General features: G+C 43.2%; 1 protein-coding gene and 1 pseudogene across 1 annotated transcript in view; both read left to right on the forward strand.

The window, feature by feature from the left end:
• The window catches only part of tnpo3 (transportin 3), a 60,672-nt gene that overhangs the window by 7,921 nt on the left and 27,446 nt on the right, over window positions 1-25,305 (forward strand). Inside the window, exons 2-14 of the mRNA XM_078553131.1 lie at window positions 1,051-1,251; window positions 4,298-4,371; window positions 4,967-5,123; window positions 8,243-8,386; window positions 9,313-9,488; window positions 12,055-12,193; window positions 14,651-14,797; window positions 15,801-15,908; window positions 17,190-17,281; window positions 19,138-19,277; window positions 22,358-22,549; window positions 24,448-24,539; window positions 24,799-24,875. Of these exons, the coding sequence (XP_078409257.1) occupies window positions 1,051-1,251; window positions 4,298-4,371; window positions 4,967-5,123; window positions 8,243-8,386; window positions 9,313-9,488; window positions 12,055-12,193; window positions 14,651-14,797; window positions 15,801-15,908; window positions 17,190-17,281; window positions 19,138-19,277; window positions 22,358-22,549; window positions 24,448-24,539; window positions 24,799-24,875 (1,739 nt within the window). The remainder of the gene's footprint in view (window positions 1-1,050; window positions 1,252-4,297; window positions 4,372-4,966; window positions 5,124-8,242; window positions 8,387-9,312; window positions 9,489-12,054; window positions 12,194-14,650; window positions 14,798-15,800; window positions 15,909-17,189; window positions 17,282-19,137; window positions 19,278-22,357; window positions 22,550-24,447; window positions 24,540-24,798; window positions 24,876-25,305) is intronic.
• On the forward strand, window positions 2,321-2,437 carry LOC144688158 (5S ribosomal RNA; annotated as a pseudogene).

Raw genomic sequence — 25,305 nt, forward strand, 5'->3', positions numbered from 1 at the left:
TTCCAGCATTTTCTGGTTTTTATTTCAGAGTTCCAGCATCCGCAGTATTTTGCTTTCACCTGAGAAGGCAGATGGGGCCTCAGATTAATGTCTCATTCGCAAGCACCACTCACAGAGCAGCACCCCCTCAATATTGCATTGGAGTATCAGCCTAGATTCTGTGCTCAAGCCCATGGATTTTGAGAAATACTGCTTCACACAGTAGACAGCTCTTGGAAGGGACTGCCAGGTAAGATCATGAAAGCAAAAGCCTGGGATCATTTAAGAAGCAGCTTGACACTCTGATGAGCTTGACTAGGTTTTTCTGAATGGATGAGCTATGATACAGAAAGATGCGCTGCCTCATCCTTATTTCGTGAAATATGCTGGCGGCTGGCGTGTGAACTGGTCCATAATAATGATTGCCATCCAGCATTGGCTCCTATTAATAGGTTTTAAACAATATGCATAACAGGGAAGGTTGATTTTGCACCATTATAGGGCTATATTGGCTTTACTGCAAGTGACTAGTCAAAGAGTCAATCAAGCCATTTACTTGGGAGTTAGACGTTCAGTCCATTCAGGCTATTGGTATAGGGGAAAGGGGCTGAATGGTAGACTTCTGCTGAAATCTTGATTGTGTATAAAAGGATAGTGCCTTTTATGTCCTGCATGTTTGGCTATTCTCCCAAAGGTTTTACTTTCATAGGCATTGTGTCCATCTGTTCCAAAACTAAAGCCCCATCAATGTCATGTTGTTATCAGCCCGCACAATTGTGCTTCAGATAATGCTGACGTACACAGATTTGCCTTTAACTTCTTCCTGTGAAAATAGAGCCGTGCAAAAATAATCCAGTTTATTTTACTGTAAGTATTTGGTACTTTGCAGTTGGGACAAAATGGAAGAAGTTGTCCAGAAATTTGTTTACACTTTGAATCTCTCTCTCTTTCTCTCTCTCTCCCCACCCCACCCTTTCTCTCTCCCCACCCCACCCTGGCTCTCGCTCCCCACCCCGCCCTGGCTCTTGCTCTCCTTCTCTCTCCCCCACCCCCTCTCCCCGCCTCCTTCAGATGTATGCTTGGGAGATTGCGGATCAGCTACTCCAGTTGCAACAAGAGGTGGAGCTCTGCTACTTTGCAGCGCAAACGATGAAGATGAAAATTCAGACGTCATTTAATGAACTTCCACCTGAAACACATTCGTCTCTACGAGACTCTCTGCTCACCCACATTCAAAACTTGAAGGATGTGTCTCCTGTGATTGTTACACAGGTGAGTTGTTGACTAAGCAGGGGTAGACAAACTCATCTCCCTGACTTCTATGGTACAGGTTACCTCTGTGTAAGTATTAATGGGGGCGATACTAAACTGATCTCTTAACCATGAGATAAAAACTGCTGTTTTGCTTTTCTTCCTCGCTTATCAGAAGCCCCAGACTGATGCAAGGTGGCACTTCCCTTGTCCACCTCTCAATTCATCCTATGTGAGCATGGGCTCTGTTAATATTATGTGAATTGTATAGTTCAACTTAAGGATACTGTGTGCAGATTTGGTCTCCTTATTTAAGGAAGGATGTAAATGCGTTGGAGGTGGTTCAGAGGAAGTTTACTGGATTGATACCTGGAATGAGCGGGTTGTCTTATGAGGAAGGGTTAGACAGACTGGGCTCGTTTTCACTGGAGTTTAGAAGAGTGAGGGGTGACCTGATTGAAGTATATAAGATCCTGAATGGTCTTGACAGTTGGACGTGGAAAGGATGTTTCCTCTTGTGGGTGAGTCCAGAACTAGAGGGCACTGTTTTAAAACTAGGGGTCGCTCTTTTAACACCAAGATGAGGAGAATTTTTTTCTCTCGAGGGTCGTGCGACTTTAGAACTCTGCCTCAGAAGATGGTGGAGGCTGGGTCAAAGAATATTTTTAAGGCAGAGGTAGATAGATTCTTGTTAGGCAAGGGTATCAAATGTTATCGGGGTAGATGGGAATGTGGAATTCGAAACAAATAGATCAGCTATGATCTTATTGAATGGCGCAGCAGGCTCAAGGGGCCAAATGTCCTACTTCTGCTCCAATTTTGTACGATAATCAGGTGGAGCATGTTGAATGATTAAGTACCTTGAGCGCATATAAAAAGGAGCTTGTGGCACAATGGTAGCGCATCTGACTCCAGACCAGGTATGTTGTGTGTTCAAATCATACTCAGCTCAGAGTTTTCTCAGCAGCTTTGGTATTCAGATTTGGAACATCAAGTAGCTCACTCGGGGAGGGTCAGGGTTCAAGAATGCTCCAGGACTTGGGTGGTATAGGAGTAGCGTTCTTCTGGATTAAATTTTTACACTCTGACTGCCTATGGCCATACTACTCTGAAAACTAAATCTCATCTGATCTCGGAAGCTAAGCAGTATTGGGCCTGGTTAGCACCTGGATGGGTGACTGCCTGGGAATACCAGGTGCAGTAGGCTTAGCAGGGGATGGGAGTGTAGTGGTCATGTTACTGTACTAATAATCCAGAGGCCTAGACTGGTGCTGCAGGGACACAAGTTCAAATCCCATCACAGCTGCTGGAGAATTTCTAAAAAGGGACTGCTGGGACGTTGGTAGGTAGATGGCAGAGATAAGTAAAATGTTTCAAAAATTGACAAAAGAGCTGAACTCCGGAGGTGAGGTGAGAGTGACTGCCCTTGACATCAAGGCAGCGTTTGACTGAGTGTGGCATCAAAGAGCCCTAACGAAACTGGAGTCAATGGGAATTGGGGGGAAAATCTCTGCCGGTTAGAGTCATACCTAGCACAAAGGAAGGTGGTTATGGTTGTTGGAGGTCAGTCATCTCAGTTCCAGGATATCACTGCAGTAGTTCCTCAGGGTAATGTCCTAGGCCCAACCATCTTCAGCTGCTTCATCAATGACCTTCCTTCCATAATAAGGTCAGAAGTGGGGATGTTCACTGACGATTGCACAACGTTCAGCACCATTCGTGACTCCTCAGATACTGAAGCGGTCCATGTCCAAATGCACCAAGACCTGGACAATATCCAGGCTTGGGCTGACAAGTGGCAAGTAACATTCGCACCACACAAGTGTCAGGCAATGACCATCTCCAACAAGAGAGAATTTAACCATTGCCCCATGACATTCAATGGCATTATCATCGCTGAATCCCCCACCATCAACATCATGGGGTTTACCATTGACCAGAAACTGAACTGGACTAGCCATATAAATACCGTGGCTACAAGAGCAGGTTGGAGGCTAGGAATCCTGTGGTAAGTAACTCACCTGACTCCCCAAAGCCATCTACAAGGCATAAGTGAGGAGTGAGATGGAATACTGCCCACTTGCCTGGATGAGTGTAGCCCCAATAACACTCAAGAAGCTTGACACCATCAGAACAAAACAGCCCACTTGATTGGCACCCTTTCCACAAACATTCACTCCCACTTCTGACGCACAGTAGCAGTAGTGTGTACCATCTACAAGATGCACTGCAGAAACTCACCAAGGCTCCTTAGACAGCGCCTTCAAAACCCATGACCACTACCATCTAGAAGGACAAGGGCAGCAGATACATGGGAACACCACCACCTGGAAGTTCCCCTCCAAGCCACCCACCATCCTGATTTGGAAATATGTTGCTGTTCCTTAAGGGTTGTTGGGTCAAAATCCTGGAACTCCCTCCCTAACAGCACTGTGGGTGTACCTACACCACGTGGACTGTAGTAGTTCAAGAAGGCAACTCACCACCGCCTTCTCAAGAGCAATTAGGGATGGGCATGTAGATTGCACCAGACATGTTAGAAGAACAGAATGCACAAAAGTCACAGAATAGTATTTTACATTGAGGCAAACGGTTCCATTGTAACTCGAACACAAAAGCAAAATCCTGTGGATGCTGGAAATCCATTGTAACTCACCCCAGTATGAATTGTTTCAGTAAGATACCCCGGCCTCTCCCCAGTTCCCTTCAGTAAACACTGACTGTTACCCTGCTAAATTATGCGGAACGCTAAGTTTCAACAGTAAGGAAATGTTAATCCCGACGAGTAAACAGCAAATCTCTACTATCACATGGAGAAGCCCTTAGACTAATACTGAATTGTCCTCTCAACTTCTCGCCACTCAGCTGAACTTTTGGTAGGACTGGGAATTTGCCATGTGATGAGCTGCAGACCAGAATCTCTGTCAGGACTGTAACCTGTGAGGGTGAAGATGGTTAAAACTTTGCCAATCCCTTAGCCTCTCTCTTCTACACAATTATTGAACTGATGAACTTTTATGCTGGGTTGCAGTTTCTGAAACACAATTTCTTTCTCCCTTCTCCCCAGCTGGCACTGGCGATTGCGGATCTTGCCCTGCAAATGGCCTCGTGGAAAGGATGTGTGCAAATGCTAACTGAAAAGTAGGTGTCTTTGGTTTTGGGGCATGTTAATATAAGAGCAGAGGAGTCGCTTCTCTTCTCAGTACTAGTTTGCCAAAGGCGATCACTACCAATTCAAGCTTGTTTCTCACAATTCCTTATATATCCATATATCATTTCACTGTAAAGGTGGTGGGTGTGCCTGCTGCATCCTGCCCGTGTTGTTTTCTTCAAGAACTGTATGTATGCCAAGGCCTTCCAACACTGATGCGATCAAAGGCACTCCTGTATCATGGTTCTGCAGGATGAATTTCCTAGTCCAAAGTGACACAATGTGATTTCAGGCTCAGCTAGTCAGTGAAAATGTAGCTATAAAACATGAAGCAAGTACTTCTGTCAGAGATCTCCCTGACAAAATTTGCTTTACACTGATGATGCTGGAGAGATATGCTTTTAAATGGTTATGTTTAGGTCTCATTTCATATGGGAGAAAAAAATTGAATGTTGGTCAAGTTATCATATCTCTTTTGGGGGACAGATGCTGTCGTGTGGTTGTTCATACACTTGGAAGACTTGGCTGCTTCTGTCTGTGTTTAATCTCCAATTCACCAATGACCCATCATGCCTTCAATTTCAGGTATAGCAATGACCCCTCATCCCTTTCCTTTCTGTTGGAAATCCTGACCGTGCTTCCAGAGGAGGTTCATAGCCGCTCCCTTCGAATTGGAGCCAACCGCCGCACTGAAATAATCGAGGACCTGGCATACTCCTCAAGCACAGTGGTATCACTGCTGGTATGTACATAACGTTAATACCTGGAAGGAAAAGAATGGTCAAAGGGAGTACATTTTCCTTTTCTGCCCATTTTTCTCCCCCCACCATCTCTTCTGGTATTTTGTCATGTGAAGCAGAGAAGGTGAGAATTGGTAGTCTGCCTGACTATAGTGAGGGGGGTGAGTGTTGATGGGGGCCGGGGGTAGGGGGTTTGAAAAGGCAAATCTGAACCAAACCTTATTCTGTCCTCACCCGACCTCCATGTGTAACTCTAGTTGGAGTAACGGCGTAGAGATTAGGAGAGGGAACCTCGCCCAATTTATCCACCTCCTTTGCCCTGGGCAACGAGGTCAGTTGTACCAACTCAGCTGGCGCTGTGGCCAAGACCAGCTAACTCGAAACCTGGCGGCTTTCTCATCTGTGTGACTCAGCATGCAAGGTAAAGGAAGAGTCATCTAAGTTTCTTCTCTAATTGCTTTGCAGTAGCTGATCTGTCAACAATTAACCTTGGCATCTATTCTTCCAAGTTTTATATTTAAGAAAGAAGCTGTATTTACATAGTGCCTCTCATGTCCCCAGGATGTCCCAAAGAGTCTTCACAGCCATTGAATTGCTTTCAATAGTTACTATTACATAAGGAAAGAGCAGGGCCTTATGAACCAGGTTGCTGGACCAGGAGTCAAGATAGGGGTGATAGGTGCGCGGGACTTAATGTTAGTTAGGATACAGACAGCAGAGTTTTAGATGGGCTCAATATTGATTCAGCATCATTATTATCACGTCTCCTCTCTGTCACCTCTTCTCAAGGCTAAAGAACCCAGACCTCCCCAATCTTTGCTCATAATTCAGCCCTCAAACTATCCCTCGATAGGCGAGCAGGATAGGCGTGCTGCTTGTGGAGACATTTATGTGATGGACACTAACCTTGGTCAGTGCTCTCAGGGCCTGTGGGTTGATGCAATGTAACTTGTCTTGATGTATGTGTGACTGAATTTGAATATGTTTGCATTTTGTTCATTTGCCTGTTAAACTAAGCCAGGTTCTAAAAATAGTGTCAGAAAATAGGTGGCTTTTCAGGCAAGTATTGAGTCCTTTTTACAGTGATGGGTGCAAGGTTCATGAATGAATGAAGAGCCCCATGCCATCGCTGTTATAATGGGTTCTCCTACCCTGGCAGAAATACTTCGCCTCCAAACAAAATCTGTTTTAAAAACAGCAGTTCAAATGCCCTCATTGCCACTTCTTTATCTCTCTCTTTGTTTTTCTCTTTTTCTTTATTGCACTCACACCCATCCTATTTCTAACTTTGCTCTGTGGTATTTAGAATCTGCTGTTTAATAGCTTGATTAGGGAAGCGTACACTGCATGTAGTGTTGCTGTGGCTATGTGAAACTATATTTAGTTGAACTGTGAAAATCACCTAGCAATATAGTTAAAGCTTTTCTCCTTCTAAACTCGGGTTATAACTAGCAAGGGTGCTTTGTGCTGTGCAAGTTTGGGGGTCTGTTGAGGGCCACAATCCCAAAGAACTGTCTTCACTAAGAGTCAGTCTGAAGCATATTGAGGGTTGTAGCATGAGGTGATGCAGGTGCACTAAGGCGAGCTCAGGAAGGACAGAAACCTGTGGAGCAGAAGGGCATATGAATCTGTGCCCATGATCCTGCAAGGAAGTTTCTACAAGCAATGCCAGGTCAGTCATTTCCCCAAAGGAAGAGAGGAAAATCTATTCAGCCAATACTTTCCAATATTTTTCCATTATTGCAATAACCCTGCCTCCCAGTAAACACACCCCACCCCCCATTACTCTCTTGCTGGAGAATAGATCAGAGGGAACTGCCCTGAGTTTCATTTTGGTCAACACCTGAAGGCTATGAAATAAGGCAGAGACACAGACGGAAGGAGACAGATTTCTTTTAAGAACCATGGGTTTCAGGGCCATGAGTGGTGATAAATTGAGTATCATATACTTTAAATATAAAGCCTTGGGGTCACTGACTAGTGATCAGTAACCCTGGCCGCTTTTCCTTCTGCCTGATTTTTCCATCCACTATCTAATGCAGAAATGCTGAAACCATTTGTGGTGTCCCTATTTCCAGGAGTCCTTGCCAGTCCTGGAACTTCAATATTTGCAGTCGATCCGAAAAGAAACTGAAAAAACACTCCCTTCGTTACAGAAGGCTAAGGGGTGATCTGATTTAAGGGTATAAGATGATTAAAGGATTCGATAGGGTAGTTTTGGAGAAGCTATTTCTTCTGGTGAGGGAGTCCAGAACAAAAGGGGATAACCTTAAAATTAGAGCCAGGTAGTTCAAGGGTGATGTCAGGAAATCTGGAACTCCCTTCACCCACCCTCCACTGCTCAGAAAAGCTTTTGAGGCTGGGAGTTAATTGAAAATTTTAAAACTGAAGTTGTTAGATTTTTGTTAGGTATAGTTAAGTATTATGGAGCCAAGATGAGTAAATGTTTTGCCTCTCCCAAGAGTTAAATAAATGGAGATAAGATACAGATATACCATGATGTACCTGAATGGTGGAACTGGTCAGGGATGGTAAGGGTTTTTTAAAATTCATTCATGGGATGTGGGCTTAGCTGGCTGGGCCAGCATTTATTGCCCATCTCTAGTTGCCCTTGAGAAGGTGATGGTGAGCTTCCTATATGGATTCCATCTTTACCAGTGAATGGTGAGAATGTCGAACTTACTACCACAAGGAAAATAAGTATGAGGGAGAGGAGAATTGAGGGTTCCATTGATAGTTAGATGAGGAAGAATGGGAAGAGAAATGAGTGTTGTCTAAATGCTGTCATGGACTATTTTGACTGAATGGCTGGTCTCGATGCTGTATACTCATCTGTCGAAGCGACAGGAGAAGTCATCATACTGTATATTCTGTGTAATCTTGATCCTGTGCTTTACTAAGTGTATATGTGTGAGGATAGGATGACCCACCGCTGATGATTGATCAACTTGCCCAGGACAAAATGTTGAGACTCATACATGAGTGATCGCCATGTTGAGGTCCTGCAATGCTGGCAGCACCATTGAAGCTGTAAGTCCTGCAAGGATCCAGATCTTTAACCGAGGAGCAAAATCTGTTCCTGTGTAAAGAAAATTCATAATAGCCATCTCTTTTTCCCCAGACAGCCTGTACAGAACGTAGCGGCAATGAGGAGAAGACTCTAATCAAGGTGTTCCGGTGCTTGGGGAGCTGGTTTAACCTGGGTGTGTTGGACAGCAACTTCATGGCAAATAACCGACTGCTACTAATCCTTTTTCAGGTTTTGGTGAGTGTTTTGGGGCTTGCTGCCCAGTATTCTGTACGGTTCACTGAAGTAGAGGAAATCTGAAGGATCTGTGTGTGTTGAGCTGAAACTCCATTTCCATTGTTTGAAAGTGACTTTATTATAGCAAGCAATATATGAGCAGAAATAATTTCACAGGTGTATAATGGTTTGGTAATTTGACTTGAACAGATAGTAATTGCTCATGATAAGACATTAGGTTTGTATTGAGGCAGCTAACAAAACAAATTCACTGAAGTACTTTGTGAAGGTGTGATACTGGGCATTCTAATACTTAGGGCATTGTTTACAAAACCCAGGTACAGTGGCCAATTAGTCAATCTGAGCTTGATGTTTAGTATTGCAATTGGCCTCAGTTTCCTTGAGTTAGGAAGGGTCCCAGACTGCTGCCTAGGGTTTCCTGCTCGGAAGTGGAAGGTGTAGATATTAAATGAAGATACGACCTGGATCAGCAGTCAAATGGCCCACTGGCATTTAACTGTTTAGACTCCTTCATGATGACTGGTTGCTAGCGTATTAAAGGAATACTTCCAGTGTATGTAGAACCATAACCTCGTAAGAATCCCATGCCAAAAGTTTGTGTACAATTACTTTTTGGTTGTTAGAAGTCCCCCCCCTCCCCATTCTAGTGTCTCTATGATGCCTGCGTTAAAAGAAAATGTCTCTGATGTCAACCTGTTATCATCTAGGGTTGCTTTGACATTTTATTGCTCTGTTCTTCCTTATTCTTCTGTTACTTGGCCGAAATCATGGACATTAGTGCAAGTGATGCACTTAAGCCCAGTAACAAACATATTAGTACCTAGTACTGACATTGAGGGTCGCTGTTTTTTAAACAGGAGTGGAATCCCTGGCTGGTTTCTCCCATGCTAACTCAGGAATGCTGATGCGCTGCCTTTTTATTTCAGCAACGTGATGATACCTCAACAAACCTACACGAGGCTGCGTCAGACTGTATCTGTTCGGCACTGTATGCCATTGAGAATGTAGAGACAACCCTACCTCTAGCTCTGCACCTATTCCAGGGCGTGCTAACTCTAGAATCTGCATATCACATGGCTGTGGCACGTGAGGACCTTGACAAGTAAGGATCTTGTATATTTAATCATTGTAAGGCTTTGTTATAATGTGATGTTGGCAACATAACTTCCTTCGTCCCTCACATGGTCCTGATGTTAATTGGATGGATTTATTGTGCACATGGTGGCAAGCAAAAGCAAACTTTGCATTTCTCTTCCTGTATCTATGCTGTAGAGGCTGGAGGCTGTGGTGACTTATAGAAACCATGTTACTTGAGTCTTTGGGACATGAGGCTCACCACTGGAGGGGGTATGTCCCTGTAACAGTTAAATCGTCAAATAGACTGCTGCAATTGAGCCATCACTGACAGAAAAGACAAATGATTGCCACCTCCCACAGTTCGACCTGATACCATGATGGGTGTAATCTGGAATGTAAGACTGGTGGAGGTAGATTGTAGGGGCAAGATGGCAAGTATTAGGGCGGTGGGAGAAATTGAGAGAGCAATTGCTGAATGTGGTAATGTGCATGAAGTGGAATTGACAGCAACAGATGCTAATTATCAGTACAATGCAACTCCACCATCTCCTCCCCCTCCTATTCAGTCCACTGCACCACCCAGTGCCAATTTTCCTGAACTAAGCATATTCAGCAAAGTGCATTCAGAAAAAGACATGTAAGGGGGGTTGAATTTGAGTCAAGAATGAAAGGGGAAACAATCTCAATGTTTGAAAACTGAAATAAAAATGGCAGAGGCTGAACGTACAGAGCTGGTGCATCAGCTTAAAGCGAAAAACAGTTTTACATTTCAGGTGTAGATCCTTCATCAGAACTAGAAACTGGGAGATGGCCAAACCAATTTGAAAAGACTGCATCAGAAATTCTATCCTGTCTTTTCATTCAGATTGATCTGCTCCACAGTTCCAGCACTGTTTGTTTTTATAAACTTCAGTCAGTTTGAAATGAATTCTCTTTTCGCATTGATTTTTTCCAGTCATATGTACACGGTTTGATCTCATGTCCTCCTGCTTGGCCGTGCAGATTGGTTGCAAGCATTCCTGCTCTAATATTGCTCAGTCTGCTCTTTTTTAAAAAAAAATATTTTTGGTATGTGGATTTCGCTGGCAAGGGTGGCAATTATTTTCTATCCCTAGTTGCTCTTGAGCAGGTGGTGGTGGGCGTTTTTCTTGAATTGCTGCAGTCTGTGTGTTGAAGGTGCTCCCACAGTGCTGTTGGATAGGGAGTTCCTGGAATTTGGCCTGATGATGAAGGAATGGGAATATGTCTTCATGTGGGGATGGTGCAAGGCTTTGAGGGGCTATCCTGAAATAGTATAAAATGTGGTGTAAAAAAAAAATGGTCATAGGGTCAATATTATTCCTTCTCAGTTATGTGATAACATTTGCTTGAACTCTTGCAACCCTTTGCATGCTGTAGTTCTCCTCCCCATACCCACATGGACACTCTGTCTTCCATCTTTCTGTACACACATACATGCTTGCTTTCTGCATTTTGGGCATGTGTGCTTGCCCCACACTCTTTGCTGCAGTCTGCTTTTTGCAAGAGCTCTCTCTCCCTTTCATGCTCGCTTGTGTTCTCTCCTTTTCAAATGCACAGTTTTGTTCCTTCACTGCATGATCTTTCAATGGCAGCTGTTATCTCCTCTCTTTCCCCTCTCTTTTCAACCTTCAATCCCTTTGAATGCGCTCTTCCTTCACTCTTTTTTACTTTCTCTTCACATGCTGTCAATACTAGACATACCCTTGCCATCTCCCTTTGATGTGTTCTCTTTCTTGCCGTCTCATTTTCAATAGTCTTAATAGTTATGTTACCGGGCTAGTAATCCAGAGACTGCACTAAAGTTCAGAGAATGAGAGTTCAAATCCCACCATGGCATTTTGAGAATATGTATTCAGCTTAGAAAGAAAATCTGGGAATAAAAAAGCTGGCATCAGCATAAGTGAAATAAGCTGTTGGATTTTTCTAAAGAAAGGAAATCTGTCATTTTTTTGTGGGGGAAGGTAACATGTCATCCTTCCCTGGTTTGGCCTATATGTGACTCCAGACTTGCACCAACATGATCGACTATTAATTATCTCCTGAAATGTCTCATAAGCCACTCAATTACATCAAACCGCTCCCACCACCACCTCACTACCTTGCCAATGACACCAACATCCTAAGAATGGATTAAAAGCTCAACTAGTCATTCACACATGACTCTTAATGGTGACAGTGAACAACCCTTTTGATGTGCATCTGCTTTCCAGCAATTGGAGTGAGGATGAGGCAGGATCAATGGATTGGGGAACTTTGATTCTCATTGCCGCAGCCTGTAGGCAGTAAACAAAATGTAGCACCTAGCTGCTTCCAGGGTTGAGACCAGCTCACTTGGGAGGAACCTTATGTTTTGAATATTTTATACCATGTAGCATTTCTAATTAATAGAGCATCACAGTGCTGAATATGTCACATTGTCCTCCGGAATATAATGAGCCTCCCAATTGTACTTCTCTCTGCCCTACCCTAATTGTCTCATCATGGATTCATTTTTTAAAAAGAGGAAACTGAAACGACCATATTTTACTCTGCATCCCATTCTGATCTCTAGTCATTCTTTCTCTGCACAGGGTTCTGAATTATTGTCGGATTTTTACCGAGTTGTGTGAGACGTTTCTGGAGACAATCGTACAGACCCCAGGGCAAGGGCTCGGAGACCTGCGGACGCTGGAATTATTACTGATCTGTGCAGGGCATGCGCAATATGAGGTAGGGAGAGGGTCCTGGTCACATTGTGGTGGGCAGATCCTGGCAATGATTTTACTGTTTCAATTTTGACAGGTTACATTACACTTTCCCCTTTCTTCTGAAGACAGGGGCCTGTGATGGGCAGATTTCTTTTGACATCAGTTGCCCTCCTGTACCCCAGCTAAGGGGACATGGTTGAGCTTGGGGGCACGATGTTGGGGCTTTCAGCTTTAATCACACATGATGCAGTCTTCCCTGATGGGCATCCCCAGCAGCGGGTCACTGGGTGGGAGAATCTACTGAACTTTTCTAATCTATCCCTGGCAATGAAATGTTGTGCACTCCCCTTTGTCCTGGCTGAGGTCAGCTAACTTGCTATAGACCAAGGACAGACTTTGTGACTGAGCCCCACAACCTGGAGTGCAATTGAACACTGAGCCATGGAAATCTGAACCCTTCGCTTTGAAGAAAAACTTTTCTATGTGTGTTTTAGATGTGTACTTACAGATGATCAAACTTGTATTGTATTAAACTATATTGTGCCTTTCATGCATTCAGGACAGCCTGAAGTGCTTTACAGTCAATAAAGCACTTTTGTACTGTGGCCACTGTTGTAATGTAGGAAACATGGCAGCCAATTTGCATATAGCAAGGTCCCACAACCAACAATGAGATAAATGACCAGATAACCTTTCAGTGATGTTGGGACAGGAAGACTCAGTCAGTACTATCAGTACAGAAGTTCACAGGGACTCGACAGCAACAACAACTTGTAGTTATATAGTGCCTTTAACATAGCAAAATGTGCCAGGGCATTTCACAGGAATGTACAAAGCAAAATTTGACATTGAGCCAAATAAGGAAATATTAAGATAGATAACCAAAAGCTTGTTCAAAGAGGTAGCTTTTAAAGCATGCCCTAAAGGAGGAAAGAGAGCAAGGGTGGCAAAGAGTTTTGGGGAGGGAATTCCAGAGTTTGGGGCAGAATTCCAGGCATGGCCACCAGTGATGGAGCAATGACGATCTGGATCAAGAAGCCAGAATTTGTGTAGATTGCAGAGACCATAGGAGTCGCAAGGTAATGCAGGGATTTGAAAACAAGGATAAATATTTTAAATTTAAGGGACTTTCTTAACCGGGTGCCCATGTAGGTCAGTGGACGCAGGAGTAATGAGTGAATGGGACTTGGTGCGAGTGAGGACATGGGCAGCAGAGTTTCGATGCCCTCAAGTTTACCGAGGAAAGAATGTGGTCGGCTGGTGAGGAGCATGTTGGAATAATCAAGTCTAAAGGCACGGTTGAGGATTTCACCACCAGATTAGCTGAGGCAGGGACTGAGTCGGGCGGTGTTACAAAGGTCTTAGTGATGGCGCAACATGTGGTCGAAGCTCATTTTGGGTCAAATGTGACACCAAGGTTCCGGACAGTCTGGTTCAGCCTCAGATAGTTGCCAGGGTGAGCAATGGAGTCAGTTGTTTGTAAATAGAGATTGTAATGGGGGAAGAAAACAATGGCTTCAGTCTTGCCAATATTTAATTGGAGGAAATTTCTGCTCATGCAGGGCTGGGTGTCAGAGAAGCTGCCTGATAACGTAGAGATAGTGGAGAAGTCACAAGGTGGTGGTGCGGTAGAGCTGGGTGTCGTCAGCCTACATGTGAAAATTGATGCTGTGTTTTTGGGTGATATCGCCCAGGGGTAGATGAGAAATGGGATGGGGCCAAAGATAAATCCTTGGGGGACACCTGTGGTTACAATGCAAGAGCGAATGATTCTCATTGCAGATGATTCTCTGGCTGAACAGATTGTGGCCTCCAAAAGTTGAGTTGTATCTGAAGCGAAAATTTTGAGCTGTGTAACAGTGTATTGAAAGAAAGAGCTTGCATTGATAGAGCACCTTCCCAAAGTGCTTTGCAGCCAGTGAAGCACTACTTTGAAGTGCTGTGACTATTATGTCAGCAACGGCGACAGCTATTTTGATTACTGTAAAATCCCACAAACAGCATGTGAGCCCTGACCAGATAACTTGCTTTTGATTGAGGTGGAATTGTTCCCTAATGTGCTCAGGAAAAACTTCTCGGTTTTTTTTTGTTGAATTGCTGTAATGGATCACCTGCATCCACCTAAACAGACGACCCATGCAAAGGTTTAATGTACTTTCTGAAAGATGACACTTCCAACAATGCAGCATTCATTCAATGCTGCCCTGAATTCTAGACCTAGATTGTCCTGAAGCCCTAGTGCAGTAGCACAGGTGATTACAAAACTCTCACTTGTAGTAGCGGTAGGAGAATTTGAGAGGATGAAATGAGGACATACTGGTGGAGTTCAGGAGGATTATAAGCCCTCTTAAGTAATGTCTGTAGCTTATTGATTAGTTTTTCTGTGTTGTCTAAATAGTGTTTTTGGAGGAATTGTAAACTGTATTTAAGCAGTCTCTGTCCTACTTTTCTGGTTGATGAGTCCTTTCTGTTTATCCAGGTAGCGGAGATTAGCTTTAACTTCTGGTACAGATTGGGAGAGCATCTCTACAAAATGAATGACCCATCGCGTCACGCTGTCTTTCGTCCATACATTCAGCGGCTGCTTCACGCCCTGGCCCGGCATTGCCAGCTAGAACCAGATCACGTAAGATTTTCAGGAATTCATGCATGACCTTTTTAACCGCATTAGTCTCCTGAGATGGGATATCGGTGGAATCTATGTGAAGGAGCATTGGTGTAATGATGTGTGTTCATAACCAGTAAGAAGGAATTGCCACGGTGTTGTGGGTGACCTGGGGTGTGTAACCTAGAGACATGGGATCTCTGCTGCATTAAAGAAACTGATTATGTGAGTCAGTGGGTTTCCATTTATGTGCCCAGCTCTCTTGGAGTCCTTCCCAAATTATCTCTGAGCCTAAATAGTGAGTATTTAAGGTGTTGTTCAATTGTGGGATATAACAGCCAAGCTCAGCTTGATCTTGTATTCACCCATATCTGCATTTCCATAGTTTCCAGCAGGGGATCACTGGTGTGGTCGGGTAGGAGACACTGATGTTTTTATTTTCATCCCGTTCTCATAATTAATGATGCCAACTGTCACGCCCCTATTGACTCAGCAATGTTGATGGATCGAAGTCCAGAACTACTTTGTCTCTGTGACTCAGGAGCTAATTATGCAGCATTAAAAAAGATGAGCATGTTGGGGACAATACCCTGACTTGTGCAGCTAAACAATGAGTAGCAACTTCTTTGGTTTATGGAAGGAGGTTAAATGGGTGGGTGTAGCCCATGATAAGGCAGATTTGTATATAATCTATGGAAGAAGGTTGTGTGAAAAATATGTATGCAGTGGGTGTCAATATCTTTCACTTCTTCAGTTCCCCCTTTGCAGAAGATATTGGTTCAGCTCCTTTTTTAAAGGTGGCACTTGACCCTGAATCCCCCCTCTTGGAGTTTACTCCACTCATTCATTATCCTGCAAGAGTGAAATGAGGATTCTTCTACCTTCCACCCTAGTAAAAGCTTGTGAATGTTATGGCTCTGTCCTCTAGTCCTATGACCATTGCCCAAGTTAATTAGCTTATTTACTTCTACCCCATGGGCACCTTCATTGTTTTAAAGCCTTGTGCTAACTTTTTTACCTGCAGGATGGAATTCCAGAAGACTCAGATGACTTTGGGGAGTTCCGGATGAGGGTGTCTGACCTTGTGAAGGATGTGATATTCCTGGTTGGTTCGATGGAATGTTTCACACAGGTGACACACTAGATTCAGGAAGAATCTGAACATGGATCGTAATTTAATAGAAATATTGTGTGCGAGCTTTAGGTTTGACCTCTGAAGGTACTGATTTGCACAAGGGCCAGATTCAATAATTGCTGCATACTCTGCAGTAATTTTCTCAATTGATCACCCTTCATCTGATGGTCTAGATCATGATGGTATGGCTATTTGGCTATGGGAGCCATCATGGCTGAACCTGATCTTGTCAGATGTCCAGAGGTCACTGGATAACAATTAGTAGAGAAACCCTGACTGATTTTCTCTCCCCCATTCAGTACTCTGGCTCCCACATGAAAGATGCTGGGGTGAGGCACTGGTGAAAGGCTGCCATCAGTGGAATTAAATTGTTAGAGGAGTCAGAACATTCAGAAGAGAAAATTGGAAATATAAAAAAAATTCTCCTTAAGGGATTGAAGCCTCAATGTACAAACCTTAATGTGTGCACACCTTGTATTAAGCTTTTACTCGCTATTTTAGCAGATATTGACCCATTTATAATAACAGTGTAATACTTCCTTCACTACAACTGACCAGGGAATCTATACACTGTCATTTGGAGGCCCAAGTGTGTTAAGAGAGAGAGTTTGTGTGCGCTGTATAAAATCATTGGGTGAATAGTCCATGATAAGGTAGTGTGTGCTTGGGCGATGGAAGGGGAATAAATAGATGAATGGAGTGCATGTTAGAGTAACAGCTACTTGCATTTAAATAGTACCTTTAACATGGTAAAATGCCTCAAGGCGTTTCACGGGAGTGGATTCAGATAAAAATTGACACCGAGTTAAAGAAGGAAGCTTTAGGAATGGTAACCAACAGCTTGGTCATAGAGGTACATTTTAAAGGATGAGAGGTGGAGAGATTTTGGGAGGGGATTCTGGAGCTGAGACAGAATAAAGCATGGCTGCCAGTGGTGGGGTAAAGGAAATTGAGGATGCCAGAAGGCCAGAATTGGAGCAATGCAGAAGGCTTGGAGAGTTGCAGGGCTAAATTTGCATGTAGAAGGTGACTAAATGGGTAACTAGTTTCCATAATGGGGTAGAGTAAATATGTCCTTTGAAGAGCACATTGTGAGTACAATGCCCTTTATCTGTTTCTTTTTTTCAAGTCGCAAAATAATTAGAGTTAAAAGACGGTTCTAATTGAATGGTGGAATAAGCTCAAGGGGTTTAACGACCTACTCCTGTTTCAAGTTCCTAAAAGTGTTTTAATGTAAATTTATTTAATTATATTGTATTGTCTTATTCATCTCCTAAGCTTTATTCCACACTGAAAGACAGTGGGCCATCCTGGGAGATCACTGAAGCTGTCCTCTTCATCATGGCTTCCATAGCAAAAAGTGTAGATCCGTAAGTAGAATAAAATCGTAGAATTCTAGAAATGTCTTTGCAGAAAGAGTGCTTTTTGGAACATTGTATTGCTCCTCCTTCAACAATGAGTCATTTTCTTTCCTCATACCTTTTAAAACCTTTTTCTTTTTCATTTCCCCCCTTAAATGCAATTGACTCTGCTTCAAGGCACATAGTATATTCCATTCATTACATTTGGACTCGAAACGTTAACTGTCTTCCTCTCCACAGATGCTGTCAGACCCGCTGAGTTTTTCCAGCTATTTTTGTTTTTGTTTCAGATTTCCAGCATCCACAGTATTTTGCTTTTACCTTAGTATATTCCATTAACTGTTTATCTCCCTTCTTTGTTTTTCATGCTATTCCTGAATTCATGCCCTACTGGAAATAATTTTTCACCATTTATTCTCCAGTCCTATCTTATAAATTATTCCATGGCTTTGTGAATGTTTGGATGGAATTGATTTACCCTTCTTACTCCAAATTAATTTTTAACATGTGTCTCCTGGGTTTTAAACTCTGTGACCCAGTGAGCAACTTGCTGAAATCAGCTTCAAGCCCCTTCACAATCTTTAAGGCTTTATTAGGCTAACTTGAAGTTTCCTTTTCTCCAAAGAAAGGGAAGGGGAAGTCAAGAGAGAGAGTACTTTTTGATCAAAATGCGCCTGTTTTCTAGGGATAAGATTGCGATGGTAGCTCAAAATAAGGCAGCCCAGATCATAAGTCCTGACCATTGTCTTTGATTCCCAGCCGGATTGTGCCTGTGTAGACATGAGTTGAAGATATGCTCACATTTAGCTGTTAAGCCTCATGGCCAAGTTGTTTGGGTGGGAGACAAGAGGCACTCACTTTAAATTCAATTCTGTGGAGCTACCCACCCCTTCAATACCAGGCTGCCGGCTGTGTGGATTTCCCAGTAGTTTCTGGGCTCAGGCAGCTCTGGCACTTCTATTAGGCTGGTGAGAAGTTGTAAACCATGGAACTCTGGGACTTTAATTAAATAAAAGCCTAAGAAATTTAAGCTATTCTCTAATAGTCCTTTTGGCTCAGTTGGTATCTCTCTTGGTCGCTTTTTAAAATCAAAGGTAGTAGTTTTATTCTTTCACGGGATGTGGTTGTCGCTGGAAAGGCCAACATTTGTTGCCCAATCCTAATTGCCCTTGAGAAGATGGTGGTGAGCTGTTTTCTGGAACCGCTACAGTCCATGTGGTGTAGATACACTCATTACTATTCAGGAGGGAGTTCCAGGATTTTAATCCAGTGGCAGTGAAAGAACAGCGATTATAGTTGCAAGTCAGGATGGTGTGTGGTTTGGAGGGGAACTTGCAAGAGGTGGTGTTTCCATGCATCTGCTGCCCTTGTCCTACTAGGTTTATGTCCCACTTCAAAGACTTGAGCACACAATCTACTCTTGACACATCAGTGCAGCAATCAGTGTATGCTACTTTGTCACAGAGTCTACTCTAAAGATGCTATGTTACACAGAGGGCTCTGTGTCTCACCTGTCTGTTCAGGTGGACATTAAAGATCTCGTGATACTATTCAGAGAATCTTCAGGAGTTTTCCTGATGTTCCCTCTCCAACCAGGATCACCAAAAACAGATTACCTAGTCATTTATCCAGTTGCTGTTTGAGGGATCTCACTGTCTGCAAAATGTTTTCTGCACCTCTGAATCTAACAGTTACTGCACTTGAAAGTAAATTCAGTATATCTGATGGGCTTTGGTAGTTTTTGAGACACGATGAGGTACTTTATGATAAAAATACTTAGGTAACCATTGCAAAAGATTAAAGGTAGAAAAACAAAGTCCCTGTTTGCTAACAGAATTCATTCTATGCTTTTTATTTTGTTTTAGTGACAATAACCCTACCTTGGCTGAAGTACTTGAGGCTGTAGTTCAGCTCCCAGACACTGTGCACGTGGCAGTCCGATTCACTAGCATTGAACTGGTCGGAGAACTGAACGAGGTTGTTGATAGAAATCCAAGATTCTTAGGTATGTAATATCATTGTGTGCAGCAACTGTGATGGGTTAAGTTCTGCTTTTGTGTGCTGTGTGTGTCTTTGTCGTAATATGCTATGTGACATCATTTTCTTTCTGCCTGATGGGTTTGGAAGGTGCTATTGAAGAGCAATGAGCTCTCCTAGTGTTGTTCAAGCAACACTAGCCAAGAAACAGGTTAATTGGTAGGCAGGTAGGTGATGGAGAAAGGAATCAAAAGAGATGTTGTCAGGATTTGATTTAAGTGGGATTGGAGGAGGCTCGTGTGGACCATAAACACTGGTTTCTGTGCTGTAAATAGTATAATTTGGCAGACCCCATCTCTCAGTTCTTTGTAGGATGTTACTGGTGTATAATAGTTTACCTCCTTTGACTGCACTTCAGAAAGTCACGTGTGAAGTACTTTTGAGTTCTAAGTGATAAAATGCTTTGTAATTGGGAGTAGTTTTTGGTTCAGCTAACTATATTGTGAATAAATAGCCAAATAACATTATTGTACATCATTTTTAAACCCTCTTGAGTTTTTTTGGATAGAAATTTGAGGTTGAAATTTAAGCCCTGGTTGATCGTTTTTCCATCATAACCCACAGTCACAGACCATAGAAAGATAGCGCACAGAGGAAATCCATTCTGTCTTTTGTGCCTGTGCCGGCTCTTGGAAAGAGCTATCCATATAGTACCACTAAGCCCTGATCTTTCCCCACAGCCCTGCAAATTTTTCCTTTCCAAGTAAAAATTCAATTTCCTTTTGCAAGTTGCTAATGAATCTACATTCACCAACCTTTCAGGCAGTATGTTCCAGATTATCATAACTTGTAGCGGTTTTAAAAAAAAAAAATTCTCCTCATCTCTCCCTGACTCTTCTGTCAGTTACCTTAAATCTATGGCCGACGGTTACTGATCCACCTGCTGGTGGTAGAACTCGAACCATTTGTTTATCTGAGATCAGGGAGCTCAGATAAGTTGGAAGAATTGAAGCCTGGACTTGGCCTGTGCAGGTGACTTGTTTATTAAATTTGGGAAATTTCAGGAAGCAGTTTCAGCTCATTTTCCTGTCAGTTAAATCTTTTGAAAAAGATTTATAGTGAAGAGAAGGCTGAGGGGATGACCTCATAAAGGTCTTTTAAAATTATGAAGGGGTTATTAATAAGTACAATAAGGAATTAGAGAATTCAAGAGAACCTTCTTTACCACAGAATGATGAAAAAAATGATATCACTCCACGTGATATCAAGAAACGGCTGAAGGCACTGGACACCGCAAAGGCTATGGGCCCTGACAATATTACGCCAATATTACTGAAGACTTGTGCTCCAGAACTTGCCACGCCCCTAATCAAGCTGTTCCAGTACAGCTACAACACTGGCATCTACCCGATTATGTGGAAAATTGCCCAAGTATGTCCTGTACACAAAAAGCAGGACAAATCCAACCCAGTCAGTTATCGACCATCAGTCTACTTTCCATCATCAGTAAAGTAATGGAAGAGGTCATCAACAGTGCTATCAAGTGACATTTGCTTAGCAATAGCATGCTCACTGACTCCCAGTTTGGGTTCCGCCAGGGCCACTCGGCTCCTAACCTCATTACAGCCTTGGTTCAAACATGGACAAAAGAGCTGAACTCCCGAGGTGAAGTGAGAGTGACTACCCTTGACACCAAGGCCTCATTTGACCGAATGTGGCATCAAGGATCCCTAGCAAAACTGAAGTCAATGGGAATCGGGGAAAACTCTTCTCTGGTTGGAGTCATACCTAGCACAAAGGAAGATGGTTGTGGTTGTTGGAGGTGAGTCATCTCAGCTCCAGGATATCGCTGCAGGAGTTCCTCAGGGTAGTGTCCTTGGTCAACCATCTTCAGCTATTCCATCAATGACCTTCCTTTCATCATAAGGTCAGAGTGGGGATGTTCGCTGATGATTGCACAATGTTCAGCACCATTCACGACTCCTCAAATACTGAAGCAGTCTATGTTCAAATGCAGCAAGACCTGGACAATATCCAGACTTGGGCTGACAAGTGGCAAGTAACATTCGCGCCACACAAGTGCCAGGCAACAATCTTCTCCAACAAGAGAGTATCTAACCATCACCCCATGACATTCAATGGCACTATCATCATTGAATCCCCCACTATCAACAATCTGGGGGCTACCATTGACCAGAAACTGAACTGGACTGGCCATATAAATACTGTGGCTCCAAGAGCAGGTCAGAGGCTAGGAATTCTGTGGCGAGTAACCCACCTCCTGACTCCCCAAAGCTTGTCCACCACCTACAAGGCACAAGCCAGGAGTGTGATGGAATACTCCACATTTGTCTGGATGAGTGCAGCTCCCACAACACCCAAAAATTCAACACCATCCAGGACAAAGCAGCCCCTTTGATTGGCACCACATCCACAAACATTCATTCCCTCCACCACCGACGCACAATGGCAGCAGTGTGTACCATCTACAAGATGCACTGTAGGCCTTCACCAAGGCTTCTTAGACAGCACCTTCCAAACCCATGACTACTACCATCTAGAAGAACAAGGGCTGCAGATAGATGGGAACACCACCACCTGGAAGTTTCCCTCCAAGTCACTCACCATCCTGACTTGGAAATGTATCGCCGTTCCTTCACTGTCGCTGGGTCAAAATCCTGGAACTCCCTTCCTAAAAGCACTGTGGGTGCACCTACACCACATGGACTGCAGCGGTTCAAGAAGGCATTACTGCCTTCTCAAGAGCAACAAGGGATGAGCAATAAGCATTGGCCCAGCCAGCGAAGCCCACATTCCGTGAATGAATTAAAAGAAAATGTTAAACTTGCTACCATATGGTATAGTTAAGACAAATAACATATATGCCTTTGTGTGGCATCTAACTAAGCACATGGGAGAGAAAGGAACAGAAGGATATGTTTATAGGATTAGATGAAGTAAAATGGGAGGAGGCTGGTGTAAAGCATATACGCCAGCATGGACTAGTTGGACCAAATCGTCTGTTCTATTGTGTAAATTCTATCCATAATAAATAAATAAACCCAAAGACTCTTGTGTTTTGCTTTCTTCCTCCCCACCCCCAACAAGATCCAGTGTTAAATTATTTAATGAAGGGACTGCGGGAGAAAACACTTGCATCAGCATCAGCCAAAGCCATTCAAAACATCTGTTCCTCCTGCCGTGATCACATGACTCAGCACTTTGAGGGCCTCCTGGAAATCGTTCGTTCTCTCGATACCTTCAGCCTCTCGCATGAAGCTGCCATTGGCCTCTTGAAAGGTATTTAAAATCTTAATCTGTACAATAACTGTATCAAAATCCTGGAACTCCCTTCCTAACACGACTGTGGGCTCACCTACACCACATGGACTGCAGCGGTCAAGAAGCCAGCTCACCACCACCTTCCCAAGGGCAACTGAGGATGGGCAATAAATGCTGGCCCAGCCAGCGAAGCCCACATCCCCTGAATGAATAAAAAAATGGGGATTGGGTTGGATGATGGCTGTTGCACTAGATGTGCTTATTTGTTGACCAAAGTCCAAAAACAATATACAACATAATGTTTGTACCCTGCTAATTGCCTGTTTCCTTCTCTTCCCCATTGCTCTGGTTGTTTAGAGGAGTCTAGTAAGTTTCCCAATGAGGTGAGTGAGTTTGATTGGTGGATTTGGTGGATGGGTGTGGAACTAGAGATAAGAGGATTTTGTGTTTCCCTTGGGGAGGACTAACCTTCTATTGCAAAAAGTAAAGGAATTATCAACTGATTGCAGTCAGCTATTCACTTACTGGTGGAAAGATTATTTTGAAAGCGGTCTTGTAATTAGAATTTTAATGAATCTCAGAATCTTCACAGTGGAGAAGGAGGCCATTCAGCCCATTGAGCCTGCACTGGCTCTCTGAAAGAGCATTTTACTTAGTCCCACTCCCCTGCCTTATCCCTGTAACCTTGCACATTCTCTCTTTTCAAATAGCAATCCAATTCCCTTTTGAATTCCTTGATCGAACCTGCCTCCACCACCCTCTTAGAAAGTTCGTTCCAGACTCCAACCACCCTCTGGGTGAAAAAACCTTTCCTCACATCACTTTTACTCCTTTTGCCAATTATTTTGAATCTGTGAAGTGTGATTGCAAGTGTGTGAAATGTTACTACTTATACTGGGAAGATATCCAGCAGCACAATTTACGGATTTTGTATTTTCAGGCTCATTGGCAAAGTGCCTTTTAGAAATGAGAATACTTGGTAAGAGTAACCGGAATAAACATAGTGACAACACTGTCGGTGTTCAGGTAGTGCCCTTGAGCACAGGGCACTGAGTTTGCACTTTTATGTTTGGTGTTAAATTTATTTTTAAACTGAACTAACAACACATCATCAGGTGTGTATAGATCTAGCTTAGTGGCTAGCACATTCACCCATGTATAAGAAGGTTGTGGGTTTAAGAGCAATCTGCGATTTGAGGTTATACTCTAGGCTGACATTCCCAGTGTAGTACCGAGCAAATGCTGTTCTGTCAGAACCGAGGGTCTCTCCTGCCCTACGGAGTTCATATAAAATATCCCATATATCGTGGAAAAGCAGAAGAACACTCTCTGGTGTCCTGGCCAATATTTATCTGTTAACCAATGTAACTAAGAGATTACCTGACCATTATCATATTGCTGTTTGTGAAAGCTTGCCGTGCTCATTAACTGTTGCATTTCCTAAATTACAGTTGGGCATCTTTGAGCTAACTCTGCCTTCAAGTACTTCTGTGCATCAGTCCAGGCCCAAAAGTGTAGGGCCTGAGGGGAGAGGGCTCAGCCATTTACTGTGCAATAATTGGAACCATAAGTCTAATCTACAGAGAAAGCAGAATTTAGGGGACCTGCCTGGAACATGGCAAGATGGGGTTAAGATCAATCTACTGAGGAATGTGATTTTTGTTTTGGCCCTGATGATCCCTTTTCTGGAGGTAATTTTACCAAATGCATCAATATGGCCCTTGAACTGAACCTGCCCATTTCCTGCACAGCAAGTTAGGTTAAAATTATAAACTCTGTTTTTGTACTATCTGTGCATATAATTTACTGTGTATATTTAAAAGACCCCAAACCTGGTTTGGAATTGGCAATATCTGGGTGGAGGATAGATTGTTTGTGTTTTTTATTACTATATAGATTTTCTCTTTTTGCGATAGGCACAGCACTTGTTCTTTGCCGGCTTCCTTTGGAGAAGATCACCGAATGCCTCAGTGAGCTGTGTGCTGTACAAGTCATGGCACTGAAAAAGGTAAGAGAGTAGAGTCAGAAAATGGGCAATGGCCAGTGGATTAACACAATACCTCTGAGTGTAGCTCAGACTTGTGGCATGGAACTCTGCTATCCCTGTCTGCTGATGCCGGGGATCTTTCCAATCCAATTTTTGGTGGGCTTTCCGTTTTGCATAACTGTCTCTTTTGAAACAGAGTCTTCTCACTTCCCCTCCCCACTGCCACCCTAGTTCAAGCCCTAGTTCATCAGGTTGTAATCATGATTTCTTTTACTTGCAGCTCCTGGCACAAGAGCCTGCCAATGGCCTCGCTACGGACCCCACCATATGGCTGGATCGGCTAGCTGTTATTTTTAGGTATGACCATGTTTTCTCAAAACCATCTTTATTGTGCTATTGTAATGGTGCAGTTATATTCTCTATTGCATTATGGAATGGCAGAGTTTGTATAGGGTCATTTGCAACAGAGTTAAAAGCAAATGCTGGAAATCTGAAGTAGAAACAGAAAAGAGCACAAAATCTAGGAAGTTACGATAAACCATTGTAAATCACTGGCTAGGCCTCAGCTGGAATATCCAGAATTGTATTCAGTTCTGGGCACCTCATTTTAGGAAGGATGCCAAGGCATTGGAGAGGGTGCAGAGGAAATTTACTAGAATGATACCAGAGATTAGGGACTTTAGTTATGTGGAGAGACTAGAGCAACTGGGCTTTTTCCCCTTAAAACAGGGAAGGTTAGTGGAGATTTAATAGTGTGTTCATAATAGTTAAAGGTTTGATAAGAGTA

This window comes from Cetorhinus maximus, chromosome 12 (genome assembly GCF_964194155.1).
Source record: "Cetorhinus maximus chromosome 12, sCetMax3.hap1.1, whole genome shotgun sequence".
Taxonomy (NCBI): Eukaryota; Metazoa; Chordata; class Chondrichthyes; order Lamniformes; family Cetorhinidae; genus Cetorhinus; species Cetorhinus maximus.